Raw genomic sequence first — 16,915 nt, 5'->3', positions numbered from 1 at the left:
CTCCTTTTTAAAAGAAAAAAAACTCATAGGGTACTGTAGATAGTGTAAATCTATACACTAGAAATTAAATCTTGATTTTTAATAAATACATTATGTATTTATTCTTGTCCTTTCAATTGAACAAATTTAAAAACCACAGTGTTGTGTGCAATTTTAAAACCATGCAACCCAGTTTCTAAAATGCATATAGTAAAAATTTTCTTTAACGGGCTGTCCTATTAAACTAATAAAACTTGTTTGCATCATTCAGCATGAGTATGGCAGGTTAAATGTTCATTATCACCAGGAACTGAAAGAGTTTGTGATGTATTAATGACATTTTAAAGGACTGGTTCACTTGAAATGAAAAGTCGGTAACCAAACAGTTGGACCCCAATGACTTCCATAGTATTTATTTTTCCTACTGAAAGTCAATGGGGTCCATCAACTGTCTGGTTACCGACATTCTTCAAATAGATTGTGTTCAGCAGAAGAAAGAAATTCGTACAGGTTTCATACTTGAGGTATTCATACTTCATACTTGAGGGTGAGTAAATGACAGAATTTTAATTTTTAAGTGAACTATTCCTTTAACATCATCTGTTGCCGCCATACAGACAAGAGAGCAGCTTTCCAAATGTTTTCTATGATCGCAGTCTCTTATTGCACTGAAAATGGGTTTCATTGTCTCTTCGTTTCATGCAGCCATCTGCAAAAAAATAATAAAACACACATTCAGGGTATATTCCATGGAATTATTAAGCATGCAGCTTTTAAGAACTTATTTGAGAAACTACATTGAATATTATACAATATTTGAATATTAGGTACTTCAAAGTTAATTTAATAAACTACCGTTAAGAAAAAAAGGTGTTCAAAATGGTGAAAATGTGGTGACGGTCTAAAAAAACACTTTTACTTAAACATTTTAGCCTAAATTGTTGATCTTTGTTAAAAAAGTACACAGGCATGTGACAATTTCCAACAATCCTGAACTGTATTTGGTAAAGTAGCTGCCATATCACCTTTTGCCTATCCATTTAGCGAGACAATTTGATAATAAGTGGGCATGAATGTAAAGATATATTTTAGAATTGAGGGAACGTTTACACAACAATGATGTACTAAAAACGGAAACGTCTTTCCTTCGTGTTTTGCAAAGTTTCGCGTACAGAGGACAACGTTGTCAAAAAGATCCCCGTTCACACGGATCCTAATCGATGTATTCTGCTTCGAGGCCAGTAGTTGGCGATATCACTTTGTTAAGAAACACTACGCGCCTATAGGCTGAAGCGCATAATGTCTCCTTTTTCACAAATTCACGTTTTTGTAATTATGGTATCGTTTTCAAAAGTTTGTGTTTTCAGGCCACCAAAACGCAGTTGTCATGTAAATGAATGGCCAAAACGCGTACGCTTTCCGTTTTTAGTTGAAAACGGTGTCGTGTAAACCGCCCAAAACACTTACTTGCTGTAGGCGGAGCAGCTTGTTCTGAAGTATGTCTTGCAGATTTCTGTTGCCACTGAAAAAATATATTAAGTTTTAAAAAAAAAGGCAATTTTTGAGTGCATTTTCAAGTATAATAGTTATTATTTATCCGTAAAAATAAAAAAGGAGGAAAAAGACCACACCACAGTGCTATATTTATGTATATTCATTGATTTATCATCAGCACTTACAATGAACTTCTGGACGCCGCTGAGTTTGTCGAACCTGAGGTAGGAGATGTCGTGTTTGACTTTGTTGCTGTCCAGGTCTGTAGTGTAGACCTGCTTTATTCCAGCGCAGCCAATCAGAGGAACACACTCATCACACGGGCATTTGGTCACAAACATCATTGTGTTCTCCTCTTCTTTTATCTCTGCGCTCCTGCAGATTGGAGGGAAATAAAAGCGAAAGGTGGGAGGCTGATGAAACGAACGAATCATGAACGAGTTCGAACATTTGAATGGCTTGATATTCAGTGCATTCAAAATGATAAAAGCGCATCTCAACAAAGTTGAAAAACAATTTAGGTGCGTTGATTAGTGAAATTTCCTGTGCAAAAAAGTATATTGTCCTCTGTCAATAGTGTAGAAACACAAGTTTATAAATATTAATCAAGCAGCTTTCTGTTGAAAGTTGAAAATGAGCGAAATCTGTGTGGGGAACTTTTTCGCCTTAACGCAAACCTCCTCTTGGAATGAGTGGATTTCGTAAAAGTGACTGCACCTCTTTTTCTTGCTGCCAACATTTCTTCATGAGCCTCACCTGAATGTGAGCGCGTTCTGCTCCGCGTGGAGGATGTATCGGTACTTCCTGTTCTGTCTCTCTTTCTGCTTGTGATCCATCTGAGGGTACTCTGCGTATTGTGAGCCCACTGGATAGGCGTTGTATCCGCAGCCCACTAGGTAAAGCCGACCCGTGCCATCACATTGTGACTGCGAGCGGAGAGGTGTTCTTTATTAAAATACATCCAATCATAAAGTCAAGTTTTCAGTGCGGTTTTTGGCTCACCTGTTTTCCCTCTGCCCAGATAACTGCACCAACTCCCACTTTAGGATCCTCTACACAAAAATAAATAAAGGTGAAATAGTTTAACCATGTCCTCGATTCAACTTTGCATCCTGACATCCTCCTCCAGGAAATAGCATCATTTCAACAGGAAATCAACAGTATTAGCAAAGGACTAATAAATCCAGTAATGTTTTAGTTGGTCTTTATCACTTTAAAACATTCCATTCTGTTTGATGAAGAACTTTTTTTATCAACGTTTCAAAATACGGTTAAAAATATGAATATTAGCTGTCACCCTCAATCCTTCACAGAGCAATGGCTAACTTCAGCACTTTATTTACAACTTGTTGGTAACCGTCTTGGCGTTTTGTAAATTCCTAAATCATAATTAAGTTCAGACAAAGTCATCCTACAACTGGCTTAAAGTCGGCATGAAATGGAAATTCATGCTATGTATTTTGCAACTAATTCATATTATAAATCTCACGGTGAATGATTCATCCATGCATGTTTAATTTTTGTATGTATATTTTTTTTATAAATTAACTGGATCTTCCAGTGAAACGACAGACTTCTCTGTCGTTTCCTAAACATTCAGATCTGCCTCCATCCATTCAACGGCAGCCATATTGCTCCAGAACACACACCACACACACCAGCTTATTGGTGGAGAGGAGACAATCAGTATATATGGGGATGATTAGGAGGCCATGATGGACAGAAGCCAATGGGCAAATTTGGCCAGGATGCCGGGGTTACACCCCTACTCTTTTTCGAAGGACATCCTGGGATTTTTTTCTTTAGATATTGCCAACAACTAGGAAAGGATGGTGATACTCATAATTTCAAGGTAACGTCATCTCTAAACTGGATTCATTTGGCGAGTCACGCTAAAAGTATACTGTTTTAATAAAGGCAGTTTTAGGTTTAGTGTCGGGAAAAAAATGAATAGCCTACATTAAGTGTGTAATAATGACGGCAATCTTATATTCTTATTGCTGACCCTGTTTTGAAATGGAGTCGATTCTGGGAGGCGATCCGATTGACTCCTACGGAGGGAATCAAGAGTCAACTCAGAAAAATCACGTTGGCACTTTCTGCCATCACTTCTGGTCTTGCTTTGTGTATTTTTGATAACAGCTGAACATTTTGTTGTCGAACAGTCAAGCACGTTAACAATAAGTAAATGTAATCGAGCAGAGTTCACCTGTTCTACACGCCAATAATCGTGCTTGTATGACACAGTGCCGTATCACATCCTGAGGTAAAGCTGGAGAACCCGTCCCTAAAGGCTCTCTCATGAAGAAACCATATTCGTCGTGTAGAACCGGAACACTAGCGGCCACAGACGCGAGAATCCTAATGAGATTCCTCATATGCTGCCTTAAGTTGCTAAAATTTGGTTCCACACAAAAGTTCTCCAGTCCCATCTTGTTCAGCACATACATATGCTCTCCTTCATCATTTATAAAGAACTTTTCCAAGAAATCATCCGAGTTGTTCCACCATTCCTTTCTAAAGACATCCGCAACATCCAGAGTCGGATTGTCCGCCGCAATCTTCCCGAGGAAGTCGCAGTTTTGGGAGGTTTGGTCCACGAACTGCAGCATGGTGCCGTCCAGAGGTTGCAGGAGCACACAGATGTGCGGCCTGCTGTTGGACTTCAGTCGCTCTGCAGCCGTGGCGTCCAGGATGGCTTCCTGGTGACTGGAGTCTGCAGGATCACGTCTACCCGACAGCAAGCCCATCTCGGCGTCACCGGGCCAGTAAGATATCCTGTTCACACCAGCTGGACAAAGGACATGAAAGGCAAGACAATGAGGGTTGAGATGGGCAATCAAATATAAAACTATATAAATTAATAAATAAAATATTATACGGTGGTGGTTGTCAAAAGTTTGGAATAATTACGTTTTTCATGTTTTTGAAAGAAGTCTCTTATGCTCGGAAAGGCTGAATTTATTTGATGACAAATACAGTTAAAACAGTAATATTATGAAATGTCATTACAATTTATAATACCAATGCTATTTAATCATTTGGATACATTTTTAAGATGTAATCATCATATTAGAATGATTTCTGAAGGATCATGTGACACTGAAGACTGGAGTAATGATGCTGAAAATTCAGCTTTGCATCACAGGAATAAAAAACAGTTATTTTAAATTGTAATAATATTTAACAATATTACAGCTTTTACTGTATTTTTGATCAAATAAATGCAGCCTATGTGAGCAAAAAACATTAAAAAACCTGAATTAATCCAAACCTTTGACCGTCAATGTGTACATACATTAGAGAGCGAGAGCGCAGTTCTACTGTTACCATTGATGAGCATCTTGAGGCAGGTTGAACAGGGTTTTCTGGAGAAGTAGAGATCACATCCCTTCAGGCGGGGTCCATGTTTGACCACAGCCACCTGTCCTGCATGCAACTGCACACTGGAGCAATGCAGACCCAGAACCCTGCGCTCATGGACCACCACAAGCCCACTGTCTCCAGCCTGGACGCAAATACAGCACCGTGCTTTTTAATAAAAGAAACAAATAAATAAAACAAGTAGATACTGAAGCAGCTTGTAAGTGTTTTCCTCTCATATCCATACAGCTCATGAATCAGAGGATGAAGCAGCCTTTCGAATTTATGCACACTATAAGTTCATTAACATCTCCTTTAGAGCGCTCGAGTCATTGTATGCACAGCAGGGACTCGGTCCTGTGGGAATCAGCTTTCCAATAATAATTCGTAGAGCTGTATAGAAATAAATACAAATCAGGCATTTTACACCTGTAACACATTCTTATTAATTCCTTCCTAAATGCATTTTAAATGGCTTTAAATGTAAGCCCTCTGTCTTTGAAACACACTGCATTACTTAGAGGAAATTAAAATATGCCTACAGGATAATTTTCCCGCTGACATGCTTCTTTCTTGGGGAAAAGTTCCATCCATAGACTCAACAATGTGAAGAGGTTGGCTTTGGACAGTCGAGGTTCCTGACCTGAAACAGAAGAGGAGTCATGTGACCAGACCAATGACAAATCTAACATTTGCTTAACTACTAAAATAACTACTGTAGTGCTATGAGAGGACGTGTAAATAGAGATAGATTGATAATCGGTTAGAACACAGTGTACATTTTAAACTTAACTAAATAATAATAATAAAAATACATTTGTGACCCTTTAGAAGGCAAAACAACTGCATGAGTAAACTGGCATAATATGAGCTCAGACAATATTGTTTCATACAATCAATATTTATTATTTTTATGTTTGTGTTGGATAACCAAAATGTGGAACTACTTGTTTTATTTGCACTATTTGACACAATAAGCACAAAATCATTAGACGAGCAATGAAATATTTTAATAGTATTGTTTGTATCATCATTATTAGTAGTAGTAGTAATAATGCCATATTAATACGAAACTGATTAAGGTTAGGGTTCAGTGGAAAAGTATAGTCAAATGGATTATCATTTTATCTCTAATAAGAAATATTTTTATTGTATGCTATATTAATATTATTAAAACATTCTCACTGCATATTTATTATTGATGTCAAAAAGCGGAAAAGAAACATAATCGGTTTTTTGTTGTTTCAAATAGAAATAATCGGTTCTGCACTGGAACACAAACACAATAATCTGCTTTGTATTTATCGAAAATTGGTAGTATAGAATCCGATTCAGAATTGGAATTAGAGCAGGTTTCATGTTATCAGACTGCTCGTAAAATGAAGTTGCTGACATAGATAGACATTAAACCAGGAAATATTAAATAGATAATAGCCTACCAGTCGGGGGCAAGGACAAAACGTAAATGTCTCAATGGCAAAAATTAAAGAACATAGCCTATTGAAAGAAGAAATGAAACAGCATTGGCAACACGCTGCAATTTAAAGTTATATATCCACTGGGATCTGGTTAGCATGAGAAGACATTGACAGGTTAATCTAACCTTGTACTTTGGCATCCGTCTGTACTCCGGTCTCCCTCACGTTTGGAATAGATCTGTTCCCCTCGCCATCCCGACAAGACCCCCGACTGTCCGATGCTGCCATTCAATCGCGATCAACATTGACCTGTCATTGACTAAACTGTCCCAGACAACAACAGCCCGTCCGCCTTCATGCTGTCATCTTCCTATTTGCGCTGACGTCACGAGTGGGCGGGGCATTCTATCTTCAAGCTGGATCTATTCCTCAGAAATCTGCTTTATAACATGACCAGCAGTGTGTGTGTGTGTGTGTGTGTGTGTGTGTGTGTGTGGAGACTCAAACACCACACCCAGTGTGCCCGATGGACATATAGTTTCACGACCATTGACATTGATAGGAAGTTCGTCTTAGCTTTTCTAACAGCTTGCACACATTACAATTTCCCTATCCCTAATGAAGTATCCCATCTGCAAGATACTGGAACATCAAGGATGCAGGGATTTCTCCAATTCAGTCACCTCCCAAAAGTCTTCAGTGGGGTTCAGGTCTGGACAGGCCGGTCAGATTCTTCCACACCAGACTCACTGATGAGACTCACTGAAAGAGTGGCACTGAGTCACTATCTTTCTATTGAAATTATTATTATAAGAAGATTGCATGACTGTATGTTGGATTACACACACCTGCTAATGTGTGTATCTGAACTAGTCAAACCTGTTAATTAGGTGTGTGCATTCAAAACATTTCTGAACATTTAATCATTTCATAGAATGAGTATCATCAGTCACTAATTTCTTTTTACCCAAACAAGGATTTAACTATTCTGGTAATTAACATTTAGTTTAATTTAATTTAATGAGAAATTAAACTACAGGATGCCTTTCAGGAACTATAATTAGTAGCATTTATATCAGATTTGTAAAATAATAATACAATTAAAATATATAAAATGTATTCTAAAAAATAAATGTATAATTCTAATTAAACAATTAAAAACAATGAAATCTGATTCATGTTAGTAAGTAAAAAGTACTGTTTTCATATTTCAAGGTCTTAACAGATATATCTACAATAAATAAATATGCTGCCATACATTTAAACATACAATAAAACAAAAAAAACAAATGCAACTTATAAGAAAAGCTTTATTTTACTTTAAAGGTTCAGGTTTTATAACTTACAAGAGATACTGTGGCACACGTGATGCGCACAGATTAATTTACAAAACTAATGCAAAAACTGTACAGTATGTACATGTGAAAAACAAAAATACAGTTGGTTAATATGTAACAAACAAAATTACCACAGGCATTAGTATTATGTCATATAAGTGTTTCACACCTATAAAAAAAAATGGATACAAACCCTCTAGTGATCCTATATGAGCAGCTCCTGTATAGGAAACTACTAGTGCAACTATGTATAATACTCTTTATATTTTTATCAAATCTTAAACATCAGACTGGTTAAGTGCAACAGTCATTGTTGTAAAAGCTGCTTCTGTAATTCACAGCACCAACAGTTTCTAAACTAAGCGATAGCAGACAGTTTCTAAAAGGTTAGACGAGAAAAACTATGCCCACGATTTAAGACGCAAAACAAAATTAATCTAGCAGAAATTCTTTTGGTCAAATAACATTTACACAAAAATAAGTGAGTGTGCAATATCAATAAGGTCTGCTGACTGTAGGACAATATAATGCACATTTACAGATCCCAGCCAGTACAACACAATACAAAATAAGCAAACTGTAATGCACTGCATCACAGCAAGTAAACAAAAACTAATTGGTGACCTCTATTTAATATTTTCTGCGAAAAAGTATAAGGTCTGTTTTTCAGTGGTGCGTGTTTAAGTGGAATTATGCCTCTTTTTGGCCCAAGCTCACTCTGACTTTATTATGCAAACGCTATTCTCATGAGAGGCACTAGAATTTGTTCCTAGTAGCAGGCAAAACCTAAATGTGAAATGGTTGTACATGAGAATGAGATTAACAGGCATTGACCATTATGAAAGAGTTTCCCTCGTGCTCAACAGAGGGCGCTGTGTGAGTGACCGTCCGCTGTAACAGCGCCCACTAGCTGTGAAGAGGACTGACTGCAGTAACAGATGGGTTGTGTGTGTGTGCGTGCGTGTGTGTGGACGTCAGAGTCAGTTTTTGAAGGCTCCACAGTGGCTGGCTCTGCAGATAAACTCCTTCAGCATGTTGCCGTCGATCTGCCAGAACGCAGCTGTCTGCGTGACCTCAGTCAAGTGGTTCACACAGAATTTAAAACAGAACTCCTCTAGATCCTTCATATGAAAGAAAGCATGAATGTGTAATTATGAGGGACTGAACAAGCGTGCAAGAACAATCAATGTTTATGATTATGATTATCATTAGCTTACAGTATTGATGTTCTGTATTACCTTACAAAAATGTTTTTTACTTTTTAATTGCAAAAACTAGCAAACAGAATGAGACCGAGAAGAGCTAATAGTCTAGTAAACCGGGTGCTCTAGTAAGCCAGGCCTCCAGGATGGTTTTGTTTTACCTCAGCATCATATCTGATGGCAGCAGACAGCAGAGAGAAGGCGTTCTCCACCGTGATGCCTCTCTTTATGATATGCTGGCACAACTTCTTCAGCCTGTTTTCACAGTATGAGGTTGCCAGATCCAGTAACCCTGTGACAGACAGCCAAATCCATTCATTTTTTTTTAATGGCTATAACAAATGCTTTGTCCTTTCTGAATTCATTTCATTGTTTTATAACATGCACTGTGAATGCAAGGTTGACTTACAATTGTGAAATTCCAAATATTTTTGGTTGTTACAAGTTACAGTGCATACAAAATCTACAGAAACATACAGTACTAGATTACTAATACTTAAAGTTGGCATGAAACGGCGATAGTCTTTTCCTCACTATTGCGATATATGGCCGAGTGAAATGGCTTCAGGAACGACACAAATGTAGGGCGGGACTCGTAGAAATCAAACTGCCAGTTAGCAGTCAGGACATGAATTTCAAATAAATAATTTGCATGGATAAATCTTTTAGAATTAACACTGCAACATTCTGTAAAAAAAAAATGATTTGTCAATTTTGATTTAATGGTGACTTTAATATTTTATTAAGGTTTTATTATTTTTAATAATAAAGAACATAACCAGTTATAATTATTATCATTATTATTTACAAAAATAATGTTAAAATAATAACTAATCATCATTTATGCATTATTGTTATTGTAAAAATCATTTTAAATTAGTTAATATATTGTTATTGTAAAAATCATTTTAAATTAGTTAATATGATTATTATTATGTACAATAGTGCATAATTAGCAGTTATTATGTGTATTATTGTAAATAATAATTATATTATTATTAAAAAAAAAATACTACTACTACTATTTTTATTACTACTACTATTATTTTTACTACTACTACTACAAGAATCATTAATGTCATCATTAATTTACCGGTATATACAATTCTAGTGATTTATATTCCAAAAAACAAGTGTGAACAGAAAGTGGACTGCAACTTGGCAGCAAAAATGGACCAAAATGAGATGAGTCCACAGTAAGGCCATGTTTTTTCCACCTGGTTTAGTTTTGGTCCATTTAAAGGGGTGTTAAAAAAATCCCCCAAAAAGAGTGGTTATTGGTTTCTTTTCCTCATCTATGAGTATTTCTCTGTAAACCAGGTGTGAAAATGGAGCAGAACCCACCGATGGCATCCTCGGGAGGAAGATCCACACTGTCAGTGTAGAGGAACTCCAGGAAAGAGCGGTACACTGGGTACGAGAACTGGTCGATCTCGATCACCTCCTTCATATCCTCATTCCAGTGTGACTGAAACATTGATCTGAAGTGCTCACACCTGAAAGGAGTCAGAAATTAAAGGATTAAAGAGGAAAAAGTGATCATTAAGCTCTTGAATATACCAATTATTAGTCATGACACTGAAGTGAGGTAATCACCTGATTTTGAGAACAGCTTTATGGACATGGATGTATTTCCCGTCGATGCTGAATTTGAGGTCGGAGGTCTCTGGATTGTCAAACTCTTTTTTAAGAGACTGGGCCACAGTCAGGAAATCGTCATGCTCTGGTAACAAACACAGCACAGTTATGTAACAGCAGAGACATCAATAAGCAGCCAAAGTGAACTAAACATCAGAACAACGGTGGATGCCGACACAAACTCACCCATGGCAAGCAGCCGCCACATGACAGAGGGCGTGGCGAAGCAGGCGAAGACGTCGTCCGTGCTGGTGAAGTGCGTGAGGTGTGGCAGCACGATGGGCTGTCCGCGGCACTGCCCCCACATGTACACCTGACCGCTCTGGGTCTTTGCTGCAGAGGTGTGTGTGGAGTGACAGGCGGCGATCTCCACAATCCTGGCGCAGGGAGGAGGCGGAGTCAAAAAGCAGGAAGCAATGGAGAAGGCCAATGTGGAGGGGCACGAGGAAGGATGCATGCAGGAGGAGAGGGCACAAAGGGGAAAGAACCATCAGTCAGATTCTTATACGAGTCTTATTCTCCCAACATTAGAGATTACTGGGTTGTTAGTTCCATTATTATGCATATTCTGCAAAGTAATATTAGCAGAGATAACTGCAGTGACCCCACAGCGAGGGTACGAGAGAGCTACTCATACCACACTCAAAACAGGATGACTTTCAGGAAGTTCCCACCAGACCAACAGGAAATCTCCCTGGGATGCAACAATTCAGACCAACAATAGCACTTACTGAATGCAAATGTCAACATCATGCAGCTTTCACCAACATGAGCTCTTTACTGTGAGCTCTTTGGCCCAAGTCGACTTGAGCGAGTCATCTGCCGGAGGCTAGTTATTTTAGTTTAAATATGGAGTCGTATGGATTACTTTTATGATGGATGGATGCACTTTTTTTGGACTTCAAAAACAGGAGAGCCATTCACTCCCATTATAAAGCTTGGAAGGATATTATTTAATAACTCTTGATTGAGTATCACATTGCTCGCTTAGCAACATGCTAGGGCCAAACTCTTCTGAAATCAAATAGAAGCATGTGTGGGATGTGCAGGAGAAACTACTAGGAGAGAGTTGCTGTTCCAAAATCAGTCATAGGATCCATGTAGGTTAGGATTCTACACTCTATTTTAGTATCATTTTAAATATACTTTTATATTATTTACTAATAATTTAAATGAGTTTTTATTTTAGTTGTATGAATTTTGTTATGTGCTTTTGTCTATACTATGGAAGTCAATGGGGTCCATCAACTGTCTGGTTACCAACATTCTTCAAAATATCTTATTTTGTGTTCAGCAGAAGAAAGAAATTCATACAGGTTTGAACAACTTGAGGGCGAGTAAATAATGACAGAATTATTTTCATTTTTGGGTGAACTATCCCTTTAAAAATAGTGATACTGTTTTGGGAGTCAGTGAGTGACCAAGTAAGTAGGTAATAGAAAAAAAAAATGAAAAATGTATTCCCAAACTCCATTACCTTTCTTTCTCAGTCATGACCTGGACAGGGCTGAGCTGGTTGCTCTTGTTGCCGGTGCCCAGCTGGCCGTAAGTGTTTGCACCCCATGCATACAGCAGGCCCTCATCAGTCAGTGCTAGAGAATGAGCGTAACCTGAGGCAATCTGTCGAAGTAACACAAGCACATATTTTACACCCACTTACATTTTTAAAAATCTGTGGTCTCATGGGTTGTGCAGAATAACAAAATGCTTGCTTTGTTGCCAATTCTTAGAAAAATCCAGTCAGATTTTTTTAATGTTTTTGAGAGAAGTCTCTTATGCTCACCAAGGCTTCATTTATTTGATCAAAAATACAGTTAAAAAAACAAGTAATATTGTGAAATAATATTACAAATTAAAAAAAAGCTGTTTTCTCTTTTAATATGAATTTTCAGCATCATTACTCCAGTCTTCAGTGTCACATGATCCTTCAGAAATCAGTCTAATATGCTGTTATAGTGCTCAAGATACATTGCTTATGATCAATGTTGAAAACAGTTGTGCTGCTTAAAGGAGAACTCCGGTCAATTTTAACATTGAGCTCATTTTTTTGTAAATTTGGAGTGCTGTCAGTACAGAGAACAACGACAAAAATCGGTGTTGCCTACACCGTGTTATCCTCTTTTTAAAATTTGCACCCTGTTGACTTCAATGGGGCAAGTTTTAAACCTGCTTTTAGCCTCTTAACATCCTTGATGTGTCATTACAAGTGCACAGGTCATGTGAGTGATTCCTTCGGAGTGAACACGGTGAATCTGACTGCAGTAGATGTGAAAGATATGAATAAAAATGATGTTTATTCAGCCAGCGCTCATACCTGTATTTACATCCTGTTTTCGGTCGAAGGCCATAGTAATCGATTGTCGAGTTCACGCGCATGATCATAGGTACTAAGCCAATGCGCGTGAACTCGACAATCGATTACTATGGACTTTGACCGAAAACAGGATGTAAATACAGGTATGTGCGCTGGCTGAATAAACATCATTTTTATTCATATCTTTCACATCTACTGCAAATTTTAAAAAGAGGATAACATGGTGTAGGCAACACAGATTTTTGTCGTTGTTCTCTGTACTGACAGCACTCCAAATGTACAAAAAAATGAGCTCAATGTTAAAATTGACCGGAGTTCTCCTTTAAGAAAGTTTGGAGAACAGGATTTTTTTTGAAAGATAAATCTTTTGTAAAATTATAAATGCATCATTGTTCAATAAAAGTATTCATTTCATTTAAAAAACTCTTACTAAACCCAAACCTTTGAACAGTAGTGTATATTAGCATGTTACATGTACAGCTGACAATCTGTTTAAGAAGACAGCAGATGTTCTGGTCCGTACCTGCAGCACACAGAGGCCTTGTAGTGCAATCAGACGACACGGAGTCAGCTGGTTCCCATTGTTCCCCAACCCCAGCTGGCCATTACCATTGTAACCCCAGCCATAAACCTGAAAAACCAACACACATTTCACTACTAACAAGCATGCGACACAGCTACAGTGAGAGGACACACATGCATACTAAACAGTAAATAATCAACAAAATGTTTTAAGCATCAGGTTGGGTCCTTACAAAAACAATGCGGTATGAATGGTTCATTTCATCCCTTACCTCACCATTATCCGCCACAGCCATGGATGAAGTCTGTCCACAGGCTATACTAACCATCACTTTGTTCTGCAGGCAATTGGACACCTTACGAGGCGTTGGCTGGTTGGCAGTGGACCCTGAACCCACCTGACCACAGTTGTTGTAGCCCCATGCAAACACCTAGGACGACTTATAATTAGCAAGGATACAAACATTAAATTTGTTTTTATCCAATGTTTTTTAATGAGCAATACAAAATACTATTTCACTGCACATCTAGAAGATTTAATGAAGCGGAATATTAATTATTACTACTGACAAACGCACACTGTTACACCCAAGCTGATCTTGGTAGTTCCACTGAGAACAAAAGCCCTCTCAGCTTAGTGAAAAAGGTCACATGCTCGTCATTACAGCGAGCACGACGAGGCCAAGCGGCTAACTCTACGTGCTAAACAGATGGGGTGAGAGAAGAGGGTTTTGTCAAACCTAAATCCATCTAATACCCTTTAATATGTAACCTACATTTTTAACCCACTGCTGGAGGGTTTCTAAAGAGACTGATAAAAGGGAAATTGTTATATACAAAATAAACAGGAAGGAATTTGCTTGGATTATGGGATTAGCATGTGACACAGAGCAAAGTTAAGATATTCTGGAACTATTTTGGTCAATGCTACTAGCATGCCACCAGTTTAACCCTAATTATTCTACATGGCTGTGCTTCAATAAGTTGGGCAATAAATCTTGGCATTTCTTGTGTATAATGTTTGCAAACATTACATTTTATTTACTGGTATTTCACATTATTCTAAATCAGCTGGTGCAACTTATTTACCAGAAAGCATGGTAGATAAACTTGTCAACCAACATATACTCATCCTGTGCCACGGATGGGTCACGATGGCTGACTAATCGATATTAGGTTAAATCTGCAGTCTCTTATGGAAAGAAAACCCATTTCTGACACATAAAAATGGATGATTTACCAAAGCATTATTTGACATAAAAAGTAATAACTATGATTACTTTTAAATTATGAGATCCTTTGTCATAATTATGGAATAAAAAGTTGCAAATGAGATAAGAAGTCTAACTTATGAGATAAGTCATAATTATGGCATGTTGAAATTATGAGATAAGTCATTAAGATAAAAAAGTAAAAATTATAAGATGAATTCAATTAAAACAAAAATCATAATTAAAAAAAAAATGAATGTAATAATTTTGACTTTTTATCTCATAATTGACTTAGAAGTTCAATTTCGACCTGTAAAGTCATACTTATGATTTTTTCTGTTTTTAAAAACTTTGTATCTTATAATTTCGACACTTTATCTAATAACTGCAATGTTAGAATTATGACTAAGTATCTCATCATTTAAAATGATGTCAAATAACACTTCGGTAAATCTTTAATCACTAATCTCGATTTCCACTTTTGATGTCATTATGATTTAACAAAGCACTTTTTTCCCTTATGTGGCAGAAATGGGCTTCCATACTCATGCAGTTTCCAAGCCATTTCGCAAATACGGTTCCCGAGCCTCACCTCACCCTCATGGGTCAGAGCCAAAGAGTGGTGAGAACCACAGGCCACCTCTGTCACCCTCTTGTTCTGCAGGTTAGCAGACACCAGAACGGGAGACACACCTTGATTGGTCGTCCCATTGCCCAACTGACTGTATCCATTATGCCCCCATGCATACAACTCCCCCTCTGTAAGGAGACAAAAGGACTTTGAATAAGACAAAAGTGTAAAATACATACCCATTTCTGTGGTTAAATATTTAGATAGAACTGTAATGCAACCATGTTACTTGACAACTTTATTTGTACTCACCGTCTGTGGCCAGCAGAACATGAGGACCACTGCCATAGCTCAAACTGACCAGCTTCTTTCCACTCAGACAGTCCAGCTTTTTAGGAACAATGGTGCTCTGACTGTCTCCAGTGCCCAGACAGTTACTGCAGTTCACTCCTAACACATACACCTGTGCCAGGACATTCAGATTAGTTTTCATATAAAAGGTACAGAAGCCTTTTGTGAACCTTTATTCCATTACTACAAACTACTGAAACGGGTCATGTAAGCTTACACCACCAAGACCCACACAGATACTATCGGTTTCTTCATCAGCTTACTTCGTCATTGTGGGTGATGTAGATGGCCTCGTTAGCAGCTACTCCAAAGATGCACGCCTGTCGGATGGAGGCGAGCTCCTGCGCACTCAAGAGGGTGAAGAGAGGCCACTTACTCACATCCACCATGGCCAAGTGCAGGGGACAGGCTTTGGAGACGAGAAGACACCTGAAGATACCCGGCAGCTGTGCGTGCCTTTGAAACTGGACACACATGTTCAATAATGTCAGGGATTCGTAGGGATATGACTGCATCAGAACAAAATTTGAGCTGGATGAAGACACTACTGTCATCCGCACAGCTGCTTTTTTAGCTGAATCAACTTTGTTTAATAATTGCTGAATTTTGCAACATCATCAGCACTGTTAGTGAATCAAAAGTGAGCCGAATCTGCTGAATAATGATACTATTGTCTTCTGTAAAGCTGCTTATAGCTGAATTAAACTAATTTCATAATTGATGAACTTAACAGCTATTGAACTGAACTGAATAAAAAAATTAACTGACTTGAACTGAATAATGATGACACAGCAAAATTTTAAGTTTGATGAAGTCTGCATCATTGATTCTGTTAGTTTCCTAATTATTACTGCAAAGCTGCTTTGAAACCATCTGTATTGTATAAGGTGCTATATAATAAAGGTGGGTAGACTGAGGGAAGTGTACAGCTTACACAGCACACTTACACAATTTAAGCAAGTGCAAAAAGGCTTTTGTGTGTGATACAGTACAGAACTGATGGTTCATTAAGCCTATTTGCAGTTCGATACAGTAGTTTATCACGACGAAACCGCTGCAAAACTCACTAGCTACAGTTTTTATTGTCACTTTTACAGCTGATGAAGGATCAGTCACTACTTTGTAGCAAATTGCTTTAAAACGAAACAAACAAACAGCGGACAGAACTATCTGCCTGTGTTTAATGTCCATGTGGAAGCAATCGTTAAATCAGCAGTGTTGGTTTAAACATATCTTCTTGCAGGCTCGCGTTACTAAAGCTCGGTTAGCCTGACAGCTACGGCATCGCTCCATCAGGGCATGAGGTGGATTCAGGCTACAGAAAAACGGTTCTCATCAAGTCAACGCAGCAAAACCTACCTAATTTCAACAGGACGTCGAGACCATGTAATTAGCGAAGTTGCCCAGTCCAGTACCTCTTGAAATGCTCTCGGGCTGCAGCGCCAGCAGGATATGCCCACGGAAGCGCGTTCACGTCAGCGAGGAAACAAAACGTACTTGTTTCCTGATCACTGT

At 38.1% G+C, this 16,915-nt stretch overlaps 2 protein-coding genes across 3 annotated transcripts; both read right to left on the bottom strand.

Annotated features, from left to right (window-relative positions):
• Window positions 1-111: 111 nt before the first annotated feature.
• Window positions 112-6,647, bottom strand: cdadc1 (cytidine and dCMP deaminase domain containing 1). Its single transcript, XM_079851252.1, has 9 exons — window positions 6,440-6,647; window positions 5,379-5,479; window positions 4,804-4,981; window positions 3,683-4,264; window positions 2,476-2,525; window positions 2,230-2,399; window positions 1,659-1,848; window positions 1,447-1,501; window positions 112-688 (listed from the first exon to the last, which is right to left on the bottom strand). The coding sequence occupies exons 1-9, from the start codon at window positions 6,540-6,542 to the stop codon at window positions 624-626; spliced, it is 1,494 nt and encodes a 497-aa protein (XP_079707378.1). The 5' UTR covers window positions 6,543-6,647; the 3' UTR covers window positions 112-623.
• A 1,628-nt stretch (window positions 6,648-8,275) lies between these two features.
• rcbtb1 (regulator of chromosome condensation (RCC1) and BTB (POZ) domain containing protein 1) lies at window positions 8,276-16,888 on the bottom strand. 2 transcript variants are annotated; one of them, XM_079861886.1, is made up of 12 exons: window positions 16,760-16,888; window positions 15,664-15,864; window positions 15,362-15,512; window positions 15,071-15,237; window positions 13,540-13,698; window positions 13,269-13,376; window positions 11,909-12,051; window positions 10,618-10,808; window positions 10,390-10,516; window positions 10,138-10,289; window positions 8,955-9,085; window positions 8,276-8,712 (listed from the first exon to the last, which is right to left on the bottom strand). In XM_079861886.1, exons 2-12 carry the CDS (start codon window positions 15,787-15,789, stop codon window positions 8,572-8,574), a joined length of 1,596 nt encoding a protein of 531 aa, XP_079718012.1. In that variant the 5' UTR covers window positions 15,790-15,864; window positions 16,760-16,888; the 3' UTR covers window positions 8,276-8,571. The 2 variants fall into 2 exon arrangements, with proteins under 2 accessions (XP_079718012.1, XP_079718013.1); XM_079861887.1 differs by having other exon boundaries at window positions 16,816-16,888.
• Between the last annotated feature and the right edge of the window lie 27 nt (window positions 16,889-16,915).

This window comes from Squalius cephalus (assembly GCF_949319135.1).
Source record: "Squalius cephalus genome assembly, chromosome: 2".
Classification (NCBI taxonomy): Eukaryota; Metazoa; Chordata; class Actinopteri; order Cypriniformes; family Leuciscidae; genus Squalius; species Squalius cephalus.
The sequence above is the reverse complement of the archived record's forward strand: the minus strand, read 5'-3'. Positions and strand labels throughout refer to the sequence as shown.

Coding starts and splice junctions, on each gene's coding strand:
- cdadc1 (XM_079851252.1), bottom strand. CDS start 6,542: ATGGCAGCATCGGACAGTCGGGGGTCTTGTCGGGATGGCGAGGGGAAC. Junction 2,400..2,475: donor TCTGGGCAGAGGGAAAACAG/GTGAGCCAAAAA, acceptor CTCCGCTCGCAG/TCACAATGTGATGGCACGGG. Junction 1,849..2,229: donor CAGAACGCGCTCACATTCAG/GTGAGGCTCATG, acceptor TCCAATCTGCAG/GAGCGCAGAGATAAAAGAAG.
- rcbtb1 (XM_079861886.1), bottom strand. CDS start 15,789: ATGGTGGATGTGAGTAAGTGGCCTCTCTTCACCCTCTTGAGTGCGCAG. Junction 10,809..11,908: donor GTCATGACTGAGAAAGAAAG/GTAATGGAGTTT, acceptor TCCCTGCGCCAG/GATTGTGGAGATCGCCGCCT. Junction 10,290..10,389: donor AAAGCTGTTCTCAAAATCAG/GTGATTACCTCA, acceptor GACTCCTTTCAG/GTGTGAGCACTTCAGATCAA.